Below are 16,111 nucleotides of genomic sequence, written 5' to 3'. Positions count from 1 at the left end.
CCTCTTTGAAGGCAAAGATCACCTCCCCCCATCTCTCCCCACCTACACCACCAAGAATAGGAGAAAAACTACAGTAAAAATATGTATGAAAAAATCCAGCTTTAGATTCTTCCCAGTGCCTGGAAAAATTGTATCCCTTATTTCATTTTAAAAAAAGCCTTTTAAAATATTGCTAGAAATCGGAATCCGTGGAGACCCCGTTTTATTTTTGGATGGATTCTTGTAAGAATCCGGTCCAAAAATTAGACGGATTGCCAACCCTAAAAATGATACATTTCATAAAGAAACTAGTTTTAGTAAAGCTCATATTATAATAATTAAAATTTGAGAAAATTCAAACCTAAATTTAAAATTAATAATTTTAATAATAAGAGATGTAGTGGATCCGAAAAAACATTCAGAAACACCCTTAAGATCTTAAGGGATAAGACAATGGACGATAAATCCATGTACACCCGTAAAAACTACCATTTCTTCAGCTTAAAATTATTGGTTTAAAGGTAGGACACTTAGGAAGCAACACACCAAAAATATATAAAAGTACCCAAAGTTTTTGGCTACATGGCTGAAATTTTCTATGTAATTAGCTTCCGAATTAAAACCTATATTAGGAAGCTTATTTTTCGGGTTTTTTTTTTCATTAAACGCCTTGAATTATTATGATTATACCTGTTTATATGAAGGTTACTAGGATGTTTCCAAATCTACAATACACCAGGTTTTACAGCATCTTAAATCCCACCCCCTTTTTGTTTTGTTTTTATATGTGATAATTTACAACAAAATTTATAATAAAACAAGGATGACAACATCCATAAGTAGCGAAGCTCAAAAATTATGAATGGATATCGGAAAAAATTACTATAAAGCAGTTTCATACAATAAACATTAATCTTGATAAAATAGGGAAATGAGGAAACCTTAAAAATCACGCAACCTTAAAAATTACAAAAATTTAAAAAGCTAGGAATCGATCTAGCATCGCAATTTATAGACATATCTTAATGAAACTTGATTAAAATATGAAGAATACGAGCATATTCCATTCCTGATAATTTCAGCCACAAATCATGAATAGAAATCGAGAAAACCTAAAAATCTAGGAATCGATCTAGCACCCCAACTAATAGAAAAACCGAAATAATAAAACTTTAGGAAAATATATAGAATGTAAATTTAAGCAATCCCTGAAAATTTCAGCCCATTATCTTAAAAAGGAGTTGAGAAAATCACGAAAACATGATAATCTAGGAATCAATCTAGCACCTCAAACAACAGACAGATGGACAAAATAACGTATAGATTAGATGGGCATATATTATAAGAATCTTAACTAAAAATTTCAGCTGTCTATCTTTTCTAGGAGCCGAGAAAATCACGTTTCCCCCACTTTGTCTCGGACAGACGGACGGACATTTTGAATTATAGAGTAGCTTCGCTACTAAAAACTAAATGCATTGCTGAAATTTGTACAAAAATATAAAATATTAAAATTATTTTCATTATAAAAACCAGACATCAAAAAGCTCATCGTCTCATTGTGCAAATTTTCTGAATTAAAACAAATTCATAATATTAAATACATTAAAAATCTAAAAACTAGGTTGAAACTTTAAAAAGTAAATAAAAATTGGTATTTAGATATAAATTGGTATATTATATAGCAATAATTGGCTATTTTCTTCTGGTTGTCTTTTACAAAATAATTTTTCTTTTTACTTTTTTAGCAGGGACAATGGGCCAGGATTCGAACAAACAATTCTCAGTGAAAATCTCCCTACAACCCACTTCCTTCCCCCCTCTCTTTTTACCCACTTTCCTTTAGTTACAGAACAAGTTTTACGCAACACAAATATCCAAATTTTCAGCAATTTTAGATGAAATTAATTTGCTGAATCACGGCTCCTGGCTTTTTAGAAACTATATTGGTAGAATTCTTGTGATTTCATGTGTTGATGAGTCATTAGTGTGGGTCTGACTTAAACAAAGGGTTTGATAGTGAAGTTTCCTCCTCCAACACTCTGAAAATATAAAGATAGTTATTTCCCATATCGCTTTGAAACCGATTAATATCCGGTGGATTGGAACCGGTTCCTAGTCACATTGAACTTGTAAAGCATTGTATTATATCCAGTTTTCTACAAATATAGAAATGTACAATCATAGGATTCATAGTTTTTATCTTATAATTGCATTTTTTTATATCCGTGGAAAGCTGTTTATAATACGATGCGATGAATAACTTATCTTATCGTATTATAGACATCTTTCTGCAGTTATTAAAAATAGTAGTAGGATACGATATAGGATTTTTCCCTATGGCTTAGAACCGGTTCTAATTCAGCAAATATTAATCGATTGAGTCATATTGAATTAAAAGGTCCTTTTGAATAATTAATTGATGGTGCCTCCCCACAAAGTGCCTATCGAGCACATGACACCCTACTACCCCTAATTCAAAAAAGTAAATTGGGTATTTTTTTTTGTTTATCTCACCTTTGCGGGGGATTTAAATATACCTGCGGTGTTTTAACCCCAAGTCTAAGGAATTTTTAAAAATGTGTTTGTATTTGGAAAAGAGCAAAACAGTTTTCCGCGTAATTGACTATTTCTATAAAATTATACGATATAAGTGTTTTAAATTTATTTAGAACCGGTTTTGATTCAGCGGATAGTACTCATCTTCTTTCCCTTCAGGCAAAAATAATTCCCCTAACCTTTGTGCGAAGCAGCTTATAACGCCAAATAGAAAATGACGTCATAAAATACAAATAACAAATGAAAGGCTAGTATACCTTTTAATTGACCAATGGTAAAATGTATACTGGCCTTTTATTGGTCATTTGTATTGTATGACGTCATTTTTTTATTAGGCACTATAAGCTGCTTCCCGTTGTGCGAGTATCAAATGTGCAAAACCAAAAATTATTTTCACACTCAAATCTGCTAACCTTTGCAAATATTTATGCTACAACATTAAACTCTGAAAAGAATTAGAAATGAGAGAAAATACTATATATTTTAGATTAATATTTATCCAAAACAGACAATTTTGTAATATTCTATTGCCTAAAAATAAATTGTTTAAAAGGCAATCAGTTAAGTAAGAGCAAGTTTTTTTAAAGAAAAAAAAACACTATCTGAACAACGTTCAGTTTCTGAGATACCGTACCCAGAGATCTAAAGGGATAAGACAATGGCTGATTAATTAATAAACATTCCCAATGATGGTACACAAAATAACCCTTCAGTAGATTACAATTAGTGGTTAAAAAGTTTGGACACTCAACTGAAACTGCCAACTAGTCCAGATTTGATAAAGTCCCCAAAGTTATTAACCCAACGAATAAGAAAACGTTTTTATAAAACTTTGGGGACTAGAGTAATAAAAACCCAATGCCCCCCCCTTCCTTTGCCGCACCACTGATGAATGTTTAAAATATTGGGATTCGAACCTGTTCCTCTTGTTCTGAATGAACCTCAGCAAGACCAAGCAGGACCATGAACACATAGCCAGCAGAGAATGAGATAGCCTACAAATAGAAGATACATAAATAAGTTAAACAAATTGAATGAAAACAGATCATATATATTTAAACACATTCTGTAAATCAAAATTCAAAGTGTATGTTTTTAGAAATGATATTTTGGAGAACTTTGATTTTCTTTGCAAAACCCCTCCCCCCCCCCCCCCTCCCTCCACACAATGTGTAAATATTCTGATACTGTTTTTGGATTTTGTTATGTCTGCTCTAATGAATATTTTATTTTATTTTGAATAAGAAATGTAAACCTGAGCAATTCCAGAGACATCCTTCTGTCTTTCCTTCTCCAAGATTTCAAAGAATGTCACATACAACAAAGATCCTGAGAATAAAAAGAGATTTAGTGATCAAATTTTGTATAAAAACAAGCATGACTACATCAATAACAGTGGAGCTTAAAAATCAGAAGTCACCACCTCCCCCATATATTAAATTTTAGTTTTAAAAAGTAAAAAGTTGGCTAGGACATTTTTTAAAGGGTGATTTCTCTTGAGAGGGTTTTAATACCCTTTCCTAGAATAGTTAAAACCTCTCTAAGACCTATGAGCTACACTGTAAAGGAACCATATCGATTCAGCGGTTACAGAGATCCTTAGGTACACACAGACAATAAATGTATGAATATAGATGTATAACCAGACAACTACATTAATAACCATCTTAGGAACCTTTTTATCTACTAGCAAATTGCTTTCTAATCTTTTCTAGCGACTGTGATAATATTCCTGATACTATTGGTTGATTTTCAAAGACCCCTCTATTGTTTTACTCTAATACACAGACAATCACAGATCCTGTTACTTTTATAAAATGATAATCTTACCAGTGGCTATTCCTTGAACAATTATCAAGCTTGCATTCATCAGTTCACCCTCCTAAAACATAAATACATCTATTTGCAAGGCCCTGTCAAAAGTTGTGTTGTTATTTTGTCAACGTGTCATTATATTATTTACTATTTTAAAGATTTAGTAGGTTAAGTTTAATGTCGTCATTCAAAGACTGAAAATAGATTAAGAATTAAGTGCATTCCCTTAAAGTACATATTAATCAATGGAACCACCCTTATTAAAAAAAAATTAAGAAAAAAAGGGGGGAGGGAAGCCCCTAAATCGCGGTGCATAACATTGAAGTTTACAACCCCACGGGGGCTACATAGTACCCAATTTAACCTAATTAAATATGACCTAAAGTAATAAACGATAAACTTCCCTCTTATCTTTTTTCAATTTATTTAAAAATAAGGAGGTATTTGTGCTCAACTAGGCACTTTAGGAGTAAACCTCCAAGCGATCTTCACCTGATTGGGGTCAGTCAAGGCCATACCAATTCCAATACCAATAGGAGATACAATACAGAATGTTGAGATGTATAGAACTGACACCAGTGGCCGTATCTCAGATCTTAAGAAGCATAAATATTTTTTTTTCTCCTGTGTATTTTAATTAAGGAGAGAGGGTAAATTTTGATTGATTGGTTCAAACTAACAATAATTAATTTTAATCTACTGAAAGGGTAATTTGATTGAGGAAAACACCAATTTGTATTGCCTTATGCCTTAAAAACACCTGTTTCGGCCGATAAATTGTGTATCATCAACGAATAAGAAAATGTTATTATAAAACTTTGGGAACTAGTGTAATAAACATTCCAATGTCTCCTCCCTCCCCGGGTTCTTTTGCACATGTCCAGTCCACCATCCTTTAAGCTTTACTGCTATCAATTTTGGGGGGAGGGTGGATCAATCCCCCCTCTCTTTTTTCCTTACCTGGACCACTTCACCCCAAGACAGGCTGAGATGACCCATTTGTGAGAGGCGAAGGCTAACAACAGAAACCAAACAGCTGATTCTTGACTGACATAAAAAAAAAATTATAGAACATGGATAACCTACAATAGAAATACATGAATAATAAGTCAATTTAGTTGTTATTATTTTTTATCTTTTATTTTTATTTGCTTTAGGAGATAGAAAGCTAAAATATCTTAGAAAAGTGTTTATAATCATTATTTTCCCCCTTTGTTTGACTACACATACGCAATAGTAACAGGATGTTTATCTGTCTGTGGTAAATAATCTCGCAACCTAATTGCTCTTTTTTACAATTAAGCTTATAAGAGTCCTTATAGGGCGTAGCCGGATAGTCGTATGTTTGTCATAATGTCTAAATTGATGACCTTTATTTTTTATTGATGTTGTCATCCTTATTTCTGATCATAAAAATACTTAATGATTTTGCTTTAAAGAAATGTTGTAATTGCTTACCATTAACTAATTTTAATATATTTAACCTTTATTATATTTTTCATAATTTACTTTCTTTTCTAGGTTCTTGAGTATTCAAGAATGAAAATAGTCACAAAAAGAATATGAATTTTAATATATTTTATTAATAAAATCTAATTGTAAAGATGAATTATTTTTTACAGTTTTATTAAACAGTTTCAGTCCATGAAAATTTTTCAAAGTTTTTTCTAGTATGGCTTCGAACCGAATATCTGCTGGATTAGAACCTGTTTTATACCATGCTTAAAATCATGTATTGCATCGTATTATAGATAATTTCCTACAAAAAATGAAATACAAATCATAATATTAATATTAGTTTTGTTAGCCCAGGACTTCGACCCCTTCGGGGCTAACATAACTCGAATTAATCTTATAAATTTTAATTTCACTATCCGCGGAAAGCTGTTTATAATACGATGAGATAATAGTTATTTCTCGCATCGTATTATAAACCGCTTTCCGCGGATATAGAATGTACAATTATAAGATTAAAACCAGTTTTTTTTAGCCCCGAGGTGCCGAAGGCACGGGCTAAAAAACTGGTTTTAATCTTATGATTGTACATTTTTATATTCGTAGAAATCTGGATATAATACGATGCTAGACATAGTTTTTCGTAAGTATGAGAACCGGTTCCTATCCACCGGATTCAAATGAATACGAGAAATAATCAATATCCTACATATTTGTCCTTGTATTTTTTTTAAATTTTACATTTCATAATTGCAGAGTAGCTGGTGTATAATTAGTTACCTGGCAACACCGAGAGCAATTCCCTCGAACAGATCATGAATACAGAGAGCCAGGATCACAAGAAATCCTCTACCAACTGCCTGAGATAAATAAGTGTATAACAAATATGTCTATTTAATTATAACTAGCGGCTGCGCTCCTAGCATCTAGGGACTCTCTATTCGAAGGGATATGGAAGGGCAGAAAATTAGCCAAAAACTAAACCTATTTTTAAAAATAAAAAAGCCTAAAACTATCCCGGGACATATAAGAAGCTTTCCTATAGAGGAGAACCATATCGGTTCAGCGGTTGGCTACAGACATAAAAATGCTTAAACTTTATATGATAAGATGATGACACTGGCTCCACCCCTTGAATCAAGCGGCTTAGCCCTATGACGTGTTGAGCCTCCTTCCAAAATTTTTCTTTTAAAAAGCCTTTTTCCAATGGATTATTAATCAAAACCCAAATCCCACAAATAAAAACTTTCCTGGACCATTACTATTTAATGAACTTACCAGAAAAATCGTTTTAGCCGTTTAAGAGATCTTGTAGCATATACAAATACAAGCATACGTCTTACTACTTTTCCAGAAACATGTCTTTTTTTTATGGGAAATAAACCATATTTCATAGTTTTTTTTTTTTGAAAAATAGTACAAAATCACTTATTTGGAGAAATTATTTTTTAAAGTGGGTTTGACAGCTACGCAAATGTACCTTCCACTCCTATAATTTGAATTAAATTAATGTAAGGTAGGGAAGGAGTTTTTCGTTGTATGTTTAATTAAAAGCGAAGCTTTTCTATAATTAGGGTCAGTCCGTCCGTCCGTAACGGATAGCTTTTTTCGTTAATTTAGGCATGTTAGAATTGTCCTATCGATTTTAAACTTTGCATGGTGATTCCTTTAGTAGTTAGGTACGATTTGGAAAGCGTAGCAACTCTATAATCATTACCAAAATGTCCTTACGTCATTGAAAGACGCTTTGACGTAATGCACGGGTCATTTACCTCAAAAGAGTTACTCTCATCCAGATGAATATCGCCATGAGAGTGTCCATGGTTCATGTGTCCACCCCCTCCTCCTCCTTGCTCCTTCTCAGTGTTCTCGTTCTTGTCCTTCAGGCTCATCTCTCTGTCTCTAAACTTAACATTAATAAACCTCTCCATGGGTGACTACTCACCTCGTTAGTAAAGGTTTCAAATACTTAAAGAGATTTTATTTTTAGGGATAAGACAATGGACGATAAATTGGTGTATACTGTACATCTCCTAATATGATAAACAAAATTACCCTTTTGCAAATTAAAATATTGGCTAAAAGGTTAGGAAACTAATATTATGGAACCGAAAAATCAAAATAAAATTAAAGTCCCTTAATTTTGAATAATATATCGTGGGTAAAAAAAAGGGGTTCCCTCCCTCGAAGGAATTTAACAATTATTTTCCTTAAATTGAAAGTGAACGACAAAAAAAACATTTTGAAAGAAATATATGTTTGAAGTTCATATTAGTTAAGTAAGGTAAGAAGAGCCTAATAGGATACACGCTTTTCCTCAACAGTTTAGCGGATTTAAAACCAACACGCATCAAGCGGTCAATGGATCCTATAAATATACACATTTGCTGAATCAAAACTGGTTTTACCTAAAATGTATCTGCTCCTTCTTCGTGTCTATAGTATTTCAAAGATTTTTAATAAAAATATGTGATTATTTGACTTTAAAATAACCTTTAATCAAAAATCATCTTATAGTTTAAAGATTGTAAATATAATTTTGTCATATTTGTTGAGGCTTTAAAAAAATATTTTTATAGACAATTCAACACTGCATATTTAGGATGTATAACAGTGGTTATTTTATGCATTATTAGTGATATAAAAAGTCATGTAAAAAGCACTAATCCTAATTGATTAGATACTTAGCCGTTTATTACACAAAAGTCTATCTTTTCTGTTCTAAACCATTTTAAATTTTATATGGATAAAATTTTGATATAATGAAACAGTAAGTGGGATAATATATGACACGAAAGGTTCATTTAAAAACATTACTTTAAAAGATATACTTGAATACACTTCATTTACCATTTTATTACTTAATAGTTACTAGGTAAAGTAAATGTTTTTTAATTTTAATTGCATTAAAGTTGACAAAAATTTGATAATGATCATCTGATGTTTTGTATGTAAACAGTATGTATTTTATCTGTAGCTCAAGTTTTCGATAGCTGATTTAGTTCTACACGCTAGGAAAGCTTCACGTACATAGGATCCAGGATGGGTTCAGGCTATTTGATTTTTAGATTTAAGTCTTAAGTCTGTTATGCCTTACGCCAGAAAACAGACCAACTAGATGCTAGGGGCACAATCGCTGATTTTTTATATAGAGATATATATAGTATATTTTAATTTAACATCAAATTAATGTCTGGTGTATTAAAGATTATTTAGCAATTGAAAACAATCTTTATTTAATTTTGTATCTTATTTAAGACATGGCAAAACCTTTTTTTAAATGTGATCATAATCTACATAGGTCAAAGATTTTGGTCGTTGTGAATCTATAATTGTAATTTAAAAAAACAAGACTTTTTCTGATGTTTGATTTTAATAGTAAAGCTTTTCTTTATTAAGGGTTGGTCTGTCTGTCCGCAACGGATAGCTCTTATCATTAATTTAGGCCTTTTATAATTATCCTATTGATTTCATACTTGGTTGGTTATTCCTTTAGTAGTAAGGTACGATTTAGAAAGCATAGCAATTCGACAAAAAGTTTTAAACCTTTTTGTAATAAATACTACAACAAGGTACAACGTTATAAATGAGGCACATATATAATAAAGTCCTAAAAATGTAGGAATGTCCTTAAACAGTATGTTGTATTTTGCAACAAATTTACTTAATAGTAAAACTATTTAATGAATAATGAACTATTCAGTTTTTAACTAATTAGACTATACTTATTAATAACTTTCCTTTGATATAATCAATTAAATGCCTAATTTCTTCAACAATCTAATGTTTATGTGTTTGATAACTTATACTATTTTGTCTTTCATACAAAATTCGAGTGTTAAATTGCTTATTGTTTAAAAACTGTTTAAATACAAGTTAATGTTTAAGGACATAATTACATTTTTAGGACTTGATAAAGAGATGCATCGCTTATAACATTGTACTTTGTTGTCCTAGGAATCAGTATCCCAAAATTCAGTTCAATTGGATAATTTTATCACATAAAAATATGTTGTTTTAAAATTTTTAAAAATGAACAGTTTAAATTGGGCGTTCGGAAATTCTGGTAACGAGTAACTCTGGTAAGCCGAGCGTTCTCGGCCCACAGGGTAACGAGTTCGAGTTCAACGAGCCCTAGCCTTGAATTATTCTACCAAAACAAACTAGCAGGATTTAGTCATACAGAAATTATATATTTAACTGAATAATATTTACAAGCAATGATTACTATATATATACAACAGATTATAACAATGGTTAGGTTTGAAGGGGGTGTGGGACGCTAGGGCTTAGCTCCCGGCGGTAGACAGGCTGTGGGGGCAGCGGTGGTAAAAGGGGAGGCAGCGCCTCCCGGTTATATAAGCGCGTGAGGGGCGCATGATAGTTGCATGTTTGAGCCCCTCCCCACATTTAGGCAGGCCAGTTTGACCGCTAGATAGCGGGGTCAACATCGGTCATGAGATAGATGGTGATATAATAAGATTAGTGCAGTGGGTTTGTTATGATAAGTCACAGCGTAGCAACTCTGTAAACTGCCTGTCCGTCTGGGTGTCGTATTACCACAACCTCCCCTTCAAGGGTTGCGTGGCTCTCGAGCCACCAGGCCTTGAACCTGGGGATACGACAACCTATGTCTGCGCAGGACAGGCTCTTCCTGGGGCACAGCTCGATGGAGGACAGCTCTGGCTACACAGGCTCCACGGGACACTCGTTGCTCGGTCTGGCTGTGGTTGGATATCAGCATTGTCAGCTCCTGGTTGGCTTCTAGACGGGGGTTGGCGACGGCCAGGCCCCGGCGCTGGAAATTTTGCCTCGTCTGCAGGACTAGCTCTGCCTCAGCGGGTAGCTGGACGCGGAGGCCTAGGCTAACTCTGGTGGTGCCCAAGGGGGGAATGACGATGGGTGAGGGCGCATAAAATTCCATGGGGGCGCCTGCTTGGTTCAGGTTGCTTGGCCTCCTAGCCCCCACACGGATAGGGATGGCTGTCATCAACAGGGGGCACATGGCTTCAGCTTCGTCCTCTGGGGCGGCCTCTTCCATTGCAACAGCTGCTTCTCCTCCTACAGGCTCGCTGCTGGCTGGCAGGTGCTCCATGTCTGTGTCAGGATTCCAGATGGCATCTCTGGGTGGCTCTGGAACTGGCGGCGGCGGCGGTGGTTCGTTGGGTTGCTCCTGCAGGTCCTCTTCCACTGGGTCACGATCTTGGCCGCTGGGCTGTGGGGCGGCTGCGGCCGGCTGGTGCACTGGGAACTGTCCTGGGTCGCCAGCTGCGGGCGCCGCCGCTCCAACCGGCAGCTCGGTGGCATCCTCGTCGCCGTCCACATCAACTTGGATGTCTGCTGGAATCTGGTGGGCAGTCACATCTCCAGTGTATTTGCGCAGTCGGCCTACATGCGCGGTAACCTCCGAGATCCTGGCGATTGGAGAGGCAGGTTTGATGACATAATGGACTTCTGTAGCTTTCCTCACTACCTTCCAGGGGCCAGTCCATCTTTTGGCGATCTTGGCTGCCTTCCCTGGCACCAGGCGGGGGGCCAGGTACCAGACCAAATCTCCAACCTCATACTTGGCCGTGCCTTCGTAAGCTGCCGCGCTCCTCCGGATGGCTCCCTCCTCCTTCTGCTGGATGGCATCATACACTGCATAGTAACGTTGCAGGAGGGCTTGGACGTTGGCTGGAACCGAGGCATATTCTGTTTCTGGCAGCCGAAGCACCATGTCCACCGGAAGCTTGGCCTCTCTCCCAAAGAAGGCTAGGAACGGGGTCACGCCGGTAGATCTGCAGGCCTTGGTGTTGTAGGCGAAGGCAATGGCAGGCAAGTGGGGCTCCCAGTTGTTGTCGTCTCTGTCTAAGAACAGACGCATGCCGGTATTGAGCGTCCGATGGAACCTTTCCACTCGGTTGGACTGTGGGTTGTAGGGTGGTGGATGTGTCAGGCCAATCTCAAGCCTGGAGGCCAGCTCCTGGAATACCTGGCCGGTGAACTCCATCCCATTATCGGAGTGGATCTTCAGGGGGCATCCAAACGTGGCCAGGTGGCGGTGCAGCAGGGCTTCAGCCACCGTGAGGGTGCGCTTGTTGGGGATGGCGTAGAGGCTGACAAACCGGCTGAACCCATCTTGGCAGGTGAGGATGTAGCGGTTCCCAGCTGGGGTCTCTGGCAGCGGCCCCACCAGGTCGATGAACAGGACTTGCTGTGGATACCCCTGGCGGGAGGGTACATGTATCCCTTGCTTCAACCTTTCCTTGGTAACCTTCTGGACACATTCAGGACAAGTCTGAACCATCAGGCGGACGTCACGGGCCAGGTTGGGCCACCAGAAGTGCATGGCCACACGGGCGATGGTCGCGTCCATCCCAAAGTGTCCGGCCATGGGGGTCCCATGGGCTAGAAAGAACGCGTCCTGCTGGAGGGCCGAAGGCAGCAGGTATCTTGTCCGCTCCCCTGTCAGGGTCTGGTCAGTGGTGGTGAGGCAACCATGCTCGTCAAGTCCCAGGGCTGAGAAGCGGCTGGCGTACTGCTGCTCGTCTCGGTCCTTGCCGCGCAGCTCAGCCTTGGTTGGGGCTCTGCCATCAGCCACCCACTGGCGGACACGGAGCAGGAGGGGGTCTTGTGTCTGGGCTTCTAGTACTCTAGCTGGGTCCAGTCGGACGGCAAGGGGCCGGCTGGCTGCGGACTCCCCTAGCTGGCAAAGGTTATGGAGATACTCAGCCTGCTCTGCTAATTCTTCGGCGCTGGCCGTTGGCATGTTGGCGTCCTCCCGGCGGCTGAGGGCGTCAGCGTTGGTGTTCTGGGTGCCAGGACGGTGGCAGACAGTAAAGTCTAGGGCCGCTAGCTCCTCTTGCCAGCGGGCCACCATTCCTGTGGATGTGTTCAGTGACTTCATCTGCAGCAAGGCTGAGGAATCAGTGTTGATCTGGAAGCTGCGGTAGGACAAGATGCCGTGGAATTTCCGGATTCCATACATAATGGCGGCCATCTCTCCCTTCCAGGACGGGTAGCGAGTCTCGGGGTCGGTTGTCTTGCGCCCCACGGCGGCAATCAGCCTCTCCTTGCCGTCCTGGCATTGACTCAGAATGGCAGAGATGGCGCGGCTGCTGAAATCTGTGGTGAGCTGGAATACCGCTGGCAAGTCAAACCTGGGCGGCGCTCGGATGGGGGCTTGACGGAACTTGTCCTTGAGCTGCAGCAGCTGGGCTTCCATCTCAGGTGTCCAGGTTAGGGTCTTGGCCGTCTTCTGCCGATTCATCTCGTAGGTGAGGTCGGCATACTCTGGGATGAACAGGCGGTAGTATCCAAAGAACCCCAGAAGCGCCAGCAAGTCTTTGGGGGTGCTGGGGGCCGGCCAGTCCAGGATGCGGTCAATATAATCCTCTTGCATGGCTATCCCCTCACGGCTGAGGGTGTGGCCCAGATAATCCACCTTGGCTCGGAACAGCTTAGTCTTGGCTGGTTTGAGGCGGATTCCTCCCCTGCGGTGGGCTTCCAAGACCTCTCAGAGCCTAGCCAGGTGGGCCCAGGTATCCTGGTGGAAGGTCAGGACGTCGTCAAGGTATGACTGGAGGTTGGCTGTGCCTAATGGGTTTAGGACCCCTGCAATAAATCTAGAATAGACGGATGGTGCCGTAGCCAGGCCAAAGGGCATCCTTTTCCATTGATACAAGCCTCTGGGGGTGGTGAAGGCGGTGCAGGGCCTGCTGTCCTCAGACACACGGATGGTGTAGTATGCGGCCACCGCGTCCAGGGCACTGTAGACGCGGTGCCCTCCAGCTCGTTCTACCAGCTGCTGGATCCTGGGCAGAGGGTAGCTGTCCAGCTCCAGGCACTTGTTGAGGGCTCTGTAGTCGACGGCCCAGCGGGTGCTCCCGTCCTTCTTCTTGATGGGCACCAGGGGGCTGCTCCAGGCGGAGTCTGACGGCTCTATGACTCCCTCCTGTAGCCAGGTGTCCAATTGTTTCTCCAGTTCAGCCTCCTGCCGCGGGTTCAGATCCCTAAATCTCTGGCGGATCGGCTGGGTCCCTGGCTTGAGGCGCAGCTGCAGCTCGACTATATCGGTGCAGCCGGGGGTAGAGTTGGAGAAGACGTCCCTGTACTCGGATAGCATGGTCCAGACCTCCTTCTTGAGCAAGGGGTCCTTGCGCAGGAACTCGTTGTCTTCCATCTCAAGGGCCTCCCACAACTCTTGCATGTCTGGGGGCTCAGCAGGCTCTTGGAACGAGTGGAGACTCGGGGGAGGCGTATCAGAAACCTCTAAAATGTCAGGCTTGACCAGCTCCCCTGCCACTGGGAGGCCAGCGTCCAGCAGAAGGGGCGTCTCCCCTTCATTCACCACCAGTACTCGAAACACAGTGGCGGATCCAGGCCTGTGGGCATACAGGCCTTCTGGGATGACAAGATCCTCCCCAAACCTCTGTTCTGGGGCAGCTAGTTGGATGGCATCCTTGGTGCGGTGGCCTACTAGCTCAACAGGGACCGCCATGACACCGCGGCCAGGCAAGACCACTCGCTTGGCCGTGCGCAGTTGGGGTGGCTGACCGTCAGTTGGAGTGACAGCGCTTAGCCTATACGTGGCTGGAGTGGGGCCAGCTTCGGCTCCGGGACCCACCGGCCGCAACTTGACGGGCTCGGCCTCGGGAGGGGCTGACGTGTTGGAGCCAGGTGTGGCTCCGAGGGCGTCCGGCCACAATTTGACGGGCTCGGCGCTGGGAGAGGCCAAAGTGCTGGGTCCAGCCTGGGCTCCGTGGGCGTCCGGCCGCGACTTGACGGGCTCGGCGCTAGGAGAGGCCGGGGCAGCGGAGCCATGCATGGTTCCGGAGGCGGCCGGCCACGACTTGACGGGCACGGCGCCGGGAGAGGCTGATTCCTGGGAGTTGAGTGTGGCTCCGGGTACATCAGACCGCGACTTGACGGGTCTGGACTCGGGCTTGGCTGGTGGACTGGCTGGAGGTCCCAGGTAGAGGGGGCCAGGTGGACACGGCTGGCCGTTGATAAAGGTGTCGCCGGAGAAGATTGGTTCTGGAGGGCTGGCAATCTCAGGAAACGTTGTTGGCAGGTTCTCCCGCGGCACCTTGGGCACTGGGGGCAACCCCATGGCTAGCAGGTTGGTCCCCCTATGGGCGTTGAGCGCAGCATCCACCCAGTGCGTGCCTTTCTCGACCACACGCGGCTGCTCTGGCAGGGGGCCTGGCAGAGGCCCCTCATAACTCAACTCTCTCTCGGCTGTCTCCCGGTCAATGGGGACGCCATGGAGTGGGATAAACTCCCCACGCACCCACAAGCAAGGTGGTTGCATGTCGAAACAGAGCCTAGTTCCGAACTCCTTGAGAAAATACCCTCCTAGGTTCAGAGGGTGTGAGAGGTTCCGGACCACAGTCACGTGGTAAAGATGGAGTATAAGAGTGTGTGAGACTGCCATATATAATTCTTTCAATTTTCCTATTACCTGGAGGGGTTGGCCTTCCTCGTTAGCAGTCAGGATTTGGGTGTTGTCCGGAATCAACATGCGTTGCATGCCCATTGCGTGCATGAGGTGTTCAGAAATTACAGCAGACCCTGGTACACGGTTGCCAGAATCGATCATGGCATCCACCTGTACATGCTGGGCAGGGTCAGGAGTAGGAAACCTCACCCTGATATGGCAGGGGAAGTGGAGGTCCTGCCCTTGAGACAAGGGGGCCTCCCGTTCGGCCGGGGTTGGCAGAAACTTCGGTGGTGGCCGAACCGCAGCTATGGTGGTATCGCTTACCATGGTGGCTTAGACTGTAGCTTCGAATCACTAGAGCTTATTAATTATCACTGGGTCAACAATTTTATATTTATTTTTATCACTTGGTTGACATTTATACACACTTATGTGTTGTTATCACTAGGAGCTCTAGGTGTGATTCTGGAAGCACTGGCAACAGGGAATGTCCGTCCTGCAAGGTTCAGAGGGGTGACGGCGGTAGGGAATGACCCGTCCTACAGAGGCCCACATATTGCGTTCAAAATGATGGAAATTCGACCTAAAAAGGCCGTCTCGCGGGTCAGTTGGCTTCTCAGTTGGCGGCTGATTGTCCCCTTACTTGCCAAAGGGTCCAATCAGAGGTAGAATAGGCTAGTTTCTGTAAGGCTCGATTGAAACACGCTGACACCAAGTTCTGGTAAGCCGAGCGTTCTCGGCCCACAGGGTAACGAGTTCGAGTTCAACGAGCCCTAGCCTTGAATTATTCTACCAAAACAAACTAGCAGGATTTAGTCATACAGAAATTATATATTTAACTGAATAATATTTACAAGCAATGATTACTATATATATACA

General features: G+C 41.6%; 1 protein-coding gene across 4 annotated transcripts in view; it reads right to left on the bottom strand.

Annotated features, from left to right (window-relative positions):
- Window positions 1–1,677: 1,677 nt before the first annotated feature.
- The window catches only part of LOC145328792 (zinc transporter ZIP1-like), a 42,368-nt gene continuing 27,934 nt past the window's right edge, over window positions 1,678–16,111 (bottom strand). For all 4 annotated transcript variants that reach the window (XM_080172656.1, XM_080172659.1, XM_080172658.1 and 1 more), the window contains 8 exons: window positions 7,581–7,710; window positions 6,589–6,668; window positions 5,314–5,400; window positions 4,846–4,948; window positions 4,369–4,420; window positions 3,794–3,867; window positions 3,456–3,533; window positions 1,678–2,021 (listed from right to left, as the gene is read on the bottom strand). In XM_080172656.1, the coding sequence (XP_080028782.1) occupies window positions 1,980–2,021; window positions 3,456–3,533; window positions 3,794–3,867; window positions 4,369–4,420; window positions 4,846–4,948; window positions 5,314–5,400; window positions 6,589–6,668; window positions 7,581–7,710 (646 nt within the window). In that variant the 3' untranslated portion in view covers window positions 1,678–1,979. The remainder of the gene's footprint in view (window positions 2,022–3,455; window positions 3,534–3,793; window positions 3,868–4,368; window positions 4,421–4,845; window positions 4,949–5,313; window positions 5,401–6,588; window positions 6,669–7,580; window positions 7,711–16,111) is intronic.

The sequence above is a fragment of the Acartia tonsa genome, chromosome 9, assembly GCF_053477335.1.
Source record: "Acartia tonsa isolate MP-2025a chromosome 9, ASM5347733v1, whole genome shotgun sequence".
Classification (NCBI taxonomy): domain Eukaryota; kingdom Metazoa; phylum Arthropoda; class Copepoda; order Calanoida; family Acartiidae; genus Acartia; species Acartia tonsa.
Note: the sequence above shows the minus strand (reverse complement) of the source record. Positions and strands in the feature narration are given on the sequence as shown.